Source organism: Apaloderma vittatum, unplaced genomic scaffold (assembly GCF_000703405.1).
Source record: "Apaloderma vittatum isolate BGI_N311 unplaced genomic scaffold, ASM70340v1 scaffold8489, whole genome shotgun sequence".
In the NCBI taxonomy this organism is placed as follows: domain Eukaryota; kingdom Metazoa; phylum Chordata; class Aves; order Trogoniformes; family Trogonidae; genus Apaloderma; species Apaloderma vittatum.
Window position 1 is genome coordinate 28,469 of NW_009733497.1, and position 7,848 is coordinate 36,316.

At 37.7% G+C, this 7,848-nt stretch overlaps 1 protein-coding gene across 1 annotated transcript in view; it reads right to left on the reverse strand.

The window, feature by feature from the left end:
* Positions 1 to 590: 590 nt before the first annotated feature.
* The window catches only part of LOC104278826 (CD2-associated protein-like), a gene marked incomplete at its 5' end in the record, with an annotated part of 14,645 nt that continues 7,387 nt past the window's right edge, over positions 591 to 7,848 (reverse strand). Inside the window, 5 exons of the mRNA XM_009875921.1 lie at positions 591 to 632; positions 2,243 to 2,306; positions 3,442 to 3,626; positions 4,238 to 4,324; positions 5,180 to 5,295. Coding sequence (XP_009874223.1) covers positions 591 to 632; positions 2,243 to 2,306; positions 3,442 to 3,626; positions 4,238 to 4,324; positions 5,180 to 5,295 — 494 coding nt within the window. The remainder of the gene's footprint in view (positions 633 to 2,242; positions 2,307 to 3,441; positions 3,627 to 4,237; positions 4,325 to 5,179; positions 5,296 to 7,848) is intronic.

The following is a 7,848-nucleotide window of genomic DNA, read 5'->3' on the forward strand; positions in this document are numbered from 1 at the left end:
GCATAGGAGTTTCACTTGCTTCATTGCATTAACGAACTTATAAACAGCATATTTTTAATATTCTCACCGCAGACAGGCACAACTTCATAACTCTGGGTAAGACTGCCAAAATTATACAAATATCATATATTCCCTTTTGCATGTAGGGGAAAAGTAGTGACTACAATTATGATACAGTTATTCCATCCCTCCCAATAGACTATTTTACAGATTAGTTGTAAAGATAGATCATCCTATTTATAGCATAGATCTCTTTAAAAATTAAGCTACAAGTATTTAATAAAAATCTATTAAGAATTCCCTCTCCTTTCTATACAGATTCAGTAGTATTTTCACGCAAACCAAAAAATAAGGTCTGCAATTCCAGCACAGTAAGAAATAAGGCCTCTTTCATATTGGCAAAAAAATTACACCACTATTCTTTTTTTGTTTTCTTATCTCTCTGAATAGAAGATTATATTCCTTTTTTAATTTTATTTTTTCTTTAAGCCTGAAGAACACCAGCATCCATTATTATGAAATAAGAGTCAGTTCTCCTGTGTTCAGCTTTGAATTCCTGGCGATTTAAAAACACTGAGTCCATAGCTGTCTCATGTAGACATCACTGCCTTCTTCAATTTTTCTATTTCAAGCTGTAAAAAGAGCATTTTGAAAAGAGAGTCAGTATTAAAATACCAATAATCTAAAGTCTTCAGAGCTTTCACCACAACAATAACCTTTACATTCCAATGACACTTAAGTAAACAAATAAATAACACAGAAGCATTTAACAGTTCAATATTTACAGCTGATTTTATGCTACTATGCAGCTAAACAAACAAGAATTTAAAATCATTGAAAATTTGGTTATAGTTCTGTTACATCCTATTGGAGAAACTCACTTTGAAAAAAGCAAAGCTGCGCCATGGAATCATTTCACACATCCCCATGTAACGTGGCATCATCACCTCACACCAAGTTCCTAGAGAAGCCTTCATGCAAACTACCATGCCAAGATTAATTTGTATTTCTTCAAACTGACTGAAGAGGATACATGGAAGTTACCTCCTCTCCATCCCCAGTGCCTATTTAAAGCATCTTCATTGATTGCTTTTGAAATGCATTAAGAAATGGACTCACCAGAAGCTCTTCTCAAGTTTAGAAAGCGGCTTTGTAGTCAATGAGAACACAATTTCACAACTAAAATGCCCTTTGGTACTAGACTGAAATGATTTTCTACAATAAGCTCATCCTATTAACCACTTAAAGGCATCACATTGAAATGGAGATAGCTTGCTTCATCAATAGACTCAGGATTGGCGTTCACTCTTAAGGAAACTTTTCAGATGCATTCTGCTCTTTTGGTAAATTATCCCCTGAATATTTTAATAGTTCGTCAACAATTTAGGAAGGTTTACTTCTGCCATGTTTTTCTTGTGATTACATAAAGTACATTTGTCCTTCAATATCACGAAAGCAAAGCACACATCTTCTGTCCTGGGATTCTGTCTTGGAGCCCTCAGCACAAGGACATGGACCTGCAGGTCCAGAGGAGGCCACAAAGATGATGAGAGGGCTGGAGCACCTCTGCTGTGAGGACAGGCTGAGAGAGTTGGGGTTGTTCAGCCTGAAGAAGAGAAGGCTCTGGGGAGACCTTGTAAGCGGCCTTCCAGTACCTGAAGGGGTTACAGGAAAGCTGAGGAGGGGCTGTTTACAAGGGTGTGTAGTGACAGGACAACGGGCAATGGTTTTAATCAAGAGTGGGGTAGATTTACCTTAGACGTTAGGAAGAAGTTCTTTACTATGAGGGTGGTGGCACAGGTTGCCCAGGGAGGTGGTGGAGGCTCCAACCTTGCAGACATTCAAGGTCAGGCTGGATGGGGCTCTGAGCAACCTCATCTAGTTCAAGATGTCCCTGCCCACTGCAGGGAGGGTAGACTAGATGACCTTTAAAGGTCCCTTCCAATCCAAGGCATTCCAACAGGTCCAGCTGGACGTATTTCTGGCAAGCAGTGACACTTGCATCCCAACACCCACACGTGTTGTTCAAAACACTTTTCCAGATAAGAAAAACTGAAATAAGACCAACTGTGAATGTTCTATATAGATCCAACTGCCTCGTGAGGCATTCACTCAACCACACAAAGAGCAATTAAAAATAAAAAGGTTAAGCAGGTTCGTTAAGACTTTCCTGTGGTATTCAATTGCAGAATGCTGCCCACATACTTCCCAACTTCCCTTCCCCTCAAATTGTTAACATTACCTCCAAATCACTTCGCAGCAGCCTCTCTTCTTCCAAATCCTTCTTTATTTTTTCCAGTTCTCTCCTAGTAGTGGTTAAGATATTAGAAATACAAGTTAGAAGGGAAAAAAAAAAAAATCTCACATTACTAAGAATAGGAAGCACAGGCTTTTTTAAATTTTACAAGAGGAATTCACTGAACAGCTGTCTGATGCTACATCCTATAAATACATATATGGTCATGCCCCCTAGCGAACTGATACTCAAATCTGGTGGACCACAAGCTCCTACCAACTCTCAATGCTTCTTACCTATCACTGTACACTTATCCCTAATTTATAATCACGATTTTAAATAGGCTACTTAAAAAAATTGTACTGTCATTTTACTTGGAGAGTTGAATTTAAACCAAAATAACCTGGCAACTTCTACGCAGAGAACATAAATTCTTCAGAATAGAAAGTGACTAAACCGTGTTGTATTTCATAACCATGTTCAGGTAGGACAGTGTTGGGAATTATCACCAAGTTGCTGAAGAGTTAGTTCATTAATTTCCAGAACTCAGGTTTTACTAGTTTGCTTAGGAGACCAACTGATCCTGATGCTTTATAACTTCTCAAGGGGTCACTCTAAAAGCTGATGTGGTTAGCACTAGTCAGAATTTAATTAGTATCACAATGAAACTGTGCTGTAAAACTAAAACCAGAAAAGGCAAATTTCCTGCAGATTGACCTCTGCTATGTTTATTCAAGTACCAATTACATGGTTTTTTCTACGTCATTCTCCAAACACAACCCTACCCACATGCACAGAGATGATGGGGCCAGGACGATCATGAATTTTAAAATCTCAATAACATAATTTCCTACTACCAGTCGTGTCAATACTTCAATGACTTGTGTGAAGTGTTACACAAGGCTAGCACTTGTACTTATGTTAAATACCACAAAAAGTATCTCCTTCTTGCAGTGAAAGCATTGTTTTAAGAAATATTTTCAAAAAGTTGTAATAAATGCAGGAACACAAAATAGGAAAGAAAAAGCATGTACAAATTACAGAAGTACTCTGACATTAAATTTGTAGATATTTAGGACATCTAGTTGGACCAACTTCTAAAGAAAGAAGTTCTGAATTACCATTAATTTTTAAGAAGTTTGTCATTAAAGACATTTGGAAAAGGTCTATATAGCCCTTTCCAGATTGAGAAGACAGTTATTTACCCATGCTCTTTCCTCAGTGCGTCTACTAAACCCAGCAAATCATTAATCTGAGTCCTGAGCTCTTCCACAGAAATTTTTTCGTCATCCGTTTCTCCTTTAAGTTGGATGTCTCCAGGAAAAAAGTTGAGTATAACAGAACTTGGTCTCTGAGATGAAGATGGAATCGGAGGACTAAATGTAGATGGCTGAAAAAAACAGATCAGTAGAAAGGTAAGAAATGACATCTTTATGAACTGACCAGTTAGAGCACACAGGTTGTACTGGGATGGCAGTTACATGTGCACAAGTTTCTGTAATTTTCTACCCAAAAGCTAAAAACCAACTTCAAGTTCAAATGAACTACTGTAGTCCACAAGACAGTTATTTCATACAGCTCTATTAAGCATTTCCCCAAGGTTCTTGTAGTCGCTAAACAGTAATCACACTGCAGCTCTCTACACTTTTCAGAAAAACTGTGATTTAACGGTTCATTATAAACAATCTTTCAGACCTAATCAGTTGTTCTGCTGGGAGATTAAAGGCTGAGCAGACATAAAGCTTCTTTGGGAAACACCACCATAGTTTCATGCTACCTGGTACAATAGTTGCCACCAGAACTCAAGCACTTGCTACTAAAGAATAAACAAACTTTATACTAACATTTTTAAAATGAACTTTATACTAAATGACACAGCTCACTTGCATCTAAATATAATCATTTGCATTTAGATGGCTGCATCATTCTAAGCTGGAAATACAAGCAAGATGAAAAGAACACTTTGCTGCTTGGTATTTCTCTAGCTCCTTGGTATCATACCTTTTTTGTTTCAATTGGCTTTGGTTTGGCACTTTCCTCTTCTTTCTGCACCTTCAAAGTTTTTTCTGGAGTCACATTTTGACTTGCCTGGTAAATCATTCATAAAAAATGAAAAAGTTTTCAGAATAAAAAGAACTAATTAAAAAAGTGAATTAAAAAAGAACTGTCATAAGTTTCTAAAGACGTAACAGCAAAAGAAAAAGAAACCTAAAAGGAAACCAACCAAACGTAGATTGCTAGACTACTATTGTTTTCTTTCTCTGCCAGTCAGAACTCTCGTTCCCTGTAACACTCAATTCATGAGTTAAATCACACAAAGCAATGTTGGGCAGGATTTCCAAGCATGTCTGTAGTACTCAAGTCCTTGATGCTTTTGAGAGCCTGTAGGTGCTTCCATAAACCACAAACAGGGAGTAACTGTAGATGGTAACTGCTGTAATGCAACTATGCAACATCCAATGACGTAAACTGATTTCAAGGACTCTGCACCACCCCGGTTCTCATGGTCTGATTATCTCATGTCACAGCATGACATCATAAATCCTATATTAAAACAACACTAAATTACAAAATTGGTGTGGCCAAAGACTATATGTTGTTAGGACTGTAAGGAACTGGAACTGCTTTGAGTTGTGCGTATGCACGGTAGCTACTTCATCATCAGTGATGCTACAAGAGCCGAGTACTTACTGCAGCAATACGCCACGGAACAGAACTGAAAGACTCCTTCAGCTGCAACGCAGTCGTGTTGCTTCTCTTATGTACATTTTCCCCTTGGGAATAGATATTCCCGTACACAAAGTCTATAGGAACGGAACCCCTGCGGCATTCTGCATTTTGCTCCTGGGTATATGGTTCATGCGACTGTTCCCCGGTGCAATCCCGTCTCCTGGCACGTTAGTTCTTAGTTTGCTAGTAGGAAAACACACCCAGTATACTCACAGAACTACTGCAATTGAAACGTGAAGGCGGCCTCCTACCAGGCATCTTGGGTCGGTTCGCAGTAGGGTGTGACAGATTATCTGAGGTAGCTATTACATCATCAAAGCTTAACAGATCTAGGCAAAAGATGAAAATACAGACAACCATCAAGACCAGAAAGTTTTGCTGCGTTCTTTTTCTATTACTTTTTTCCCTAAGACAAAAAAAAATTGTCATAATTCTTATTGCTTCAAAGATTTTTCAGCATATACACACACGTGTAACAAATACATGACTTCGACATATGTGGAAAACCACATTTTTCTCCTCTTGAAAAAAATTAAGAGATAATTCAAAGAGCATTTACATTCAAGTTCTCAATAGAAATGCTATAGTCACATGGCATGATAAACCAGACCTAAACACGTTTTTCCTGCGACACTTAAAACCGTTTTTCTGAGGGGTGCCCTATTCAGCTATTGACGAGAATGTGTTTTGTTGTTGCTGAACTTGCAGGAAAAGCATGAAAATCCATGTTTAGTGACTACGAGAAAAAAAAAAGCAACACAGTAAAGTACATGTCCTACACGTTGGTGAAAGTAAGTTAACTGCAAATATTTCAGCGCAGGGTAGGTTTTTCCACATAAAGGACTACAGAAAATACATTCATACCTTTTATAATAAAACATTTCAAAACTCCATTCTCACACTATATTAAATCATATAGATCTCTTTGCTCATTAGTGTCTTTACATTCGTAGCTCTAGGTAGACTGTCTCTTAAATCAGTAGAAATTATTTACGTCCTACAGGAAGAGGCGACTTAGGAAAAAAACTATTAATAGAAAGAACAAAATATATTTAATTACATAACCTAAGTACTTCACTCAGACTTCTTAACCAGTGGAGACAAAAATACTACTACTTACCTGCCAACAGGTGTGTAACGAGATAGGGCTTTTCTTATTTAAGCATTGACATAAGATTACAGACGTATCATTTTACAACACAAATTCATTAGACTTATTCTAGAGACTCTAAATATTTAATTAAATGCCACACTACTACGGACACCAGAAGTAACATTCAAGGTTTGGGGTTTTGGTGCCCTCTGATTTTTACACGACACCATGACCTATCAGAGAGAAGCTATGGTATTTCTTTCCTTATTTTCTCATTCATTTTGAAGCTGTAGCAAGGGATCAGTGAAGAAAAGAAGTCCTAAGAACACTGAGCCAGACCATTATGCCATTTCAGTGTTTGGATGACTTTAAAATCATCTGATTAATCCAAGTTCTACTCAGGAATTGCCAAAGTCAATTTATACGTGTAGGAACTAGGTTTTCCACTGAATGTCTTCTACTCTGTGTTACTATGCTTGAAGTCTTCTGGACATCCCTGAACATATCTACTTCATCATCTGTTGCCTTCTTGAAATGCAAGTATTTAGAGCACCATCTGTTACCAATCAGTCTTGCTGCTTTTTAATTTTAATAAATGCAATATAAAGACAGTCTTTTGTAAACATGTAATCATATTTGCAATTAAAAAAAATGGGGAAGAAAAATAAAGGAGGAAGAAACACAAGAGAGTGATGAATGGCAAGCAGCTGATGGAGAAGAGGATGAGGGAGAAATAAATAACTATGAAGGTATTTCTGTGGTGGTCTGTGCCAATAAAATATTTAACTTTTTAGAAGCCAAGCAATAGTGACCAAGGGGTGTATCTTCATGTTCTCATGCCAAAACGCAAATTCGGATTTGCGTTAGTTAGGTGCTATTAAAGAGATAACAAGAATGCAGGGGAAAAAAAGGAACATAGACCTTTTCCCTCACCTCAGTAATTTCTGCCTTTAAAGAACCCTCCTTTTGTCATTCTACATATATGACAAATTGTTTGGAAGTAAATTTAAATAACAAATTGTAAATTGAATTGCTATTAAGGTGGTAATGCGAGCCCTGACTCCATGAAGAAAGTAAACATCAAGCACATTAAGAATATGAAGAACATATTAGGAATAATGTGTACTTCTGAAAAAACCCCAAAATCTCACCAGATTTGACAAGGCTTGAAGATGAAGGCTGCTACAGTCTTGAATTACGTATGATTTAAATACAAATAGTGGGATGACACTGAAGCCAGGAGTTTATTTTCCCTCATTGCAAGAACTTCTAAAGGAAATTGCTACACCTGAGACAATTGCTCAGCATTAAAATATTACCAGGACGTTACAGTCAGAGGGAATTCTGACTTTATTTGCATTTTCCTTTTGTTGTTGCTTTGGTATAAGGAAGAAATTAAAACACAGGCTGGTGGGGATCAGGGTTTGTGGTTTTGGTGGTGGTGGTTTATTTTATTGTGGGTTTAGGGTTTTGGTTTGTTTTTCTTTTCAAACAGCATCCTTTAATTTAGAAGAAAGCTTGGCCCCATTGAAACAGAGATACAGATGAAGGCCACTGACAGTTACAGAATCATAGAATCATTGAATAGTTTTGGTTGGAAGAGACCTTGAAGATCCTCGAGTCCAACGTTAGTCCCATTCCTATCAACACCACTAAACCACGTCCTTCAACGAAACATCCACCTGTCTCTTAGACACCTCCAGGGACGGTGACTCAATCACCTCCCTGGGCAGCCTGTTCCAATGGCTGACAGCCCGTTCAGTAAAGAAATTCTTCCCAATATCCAACC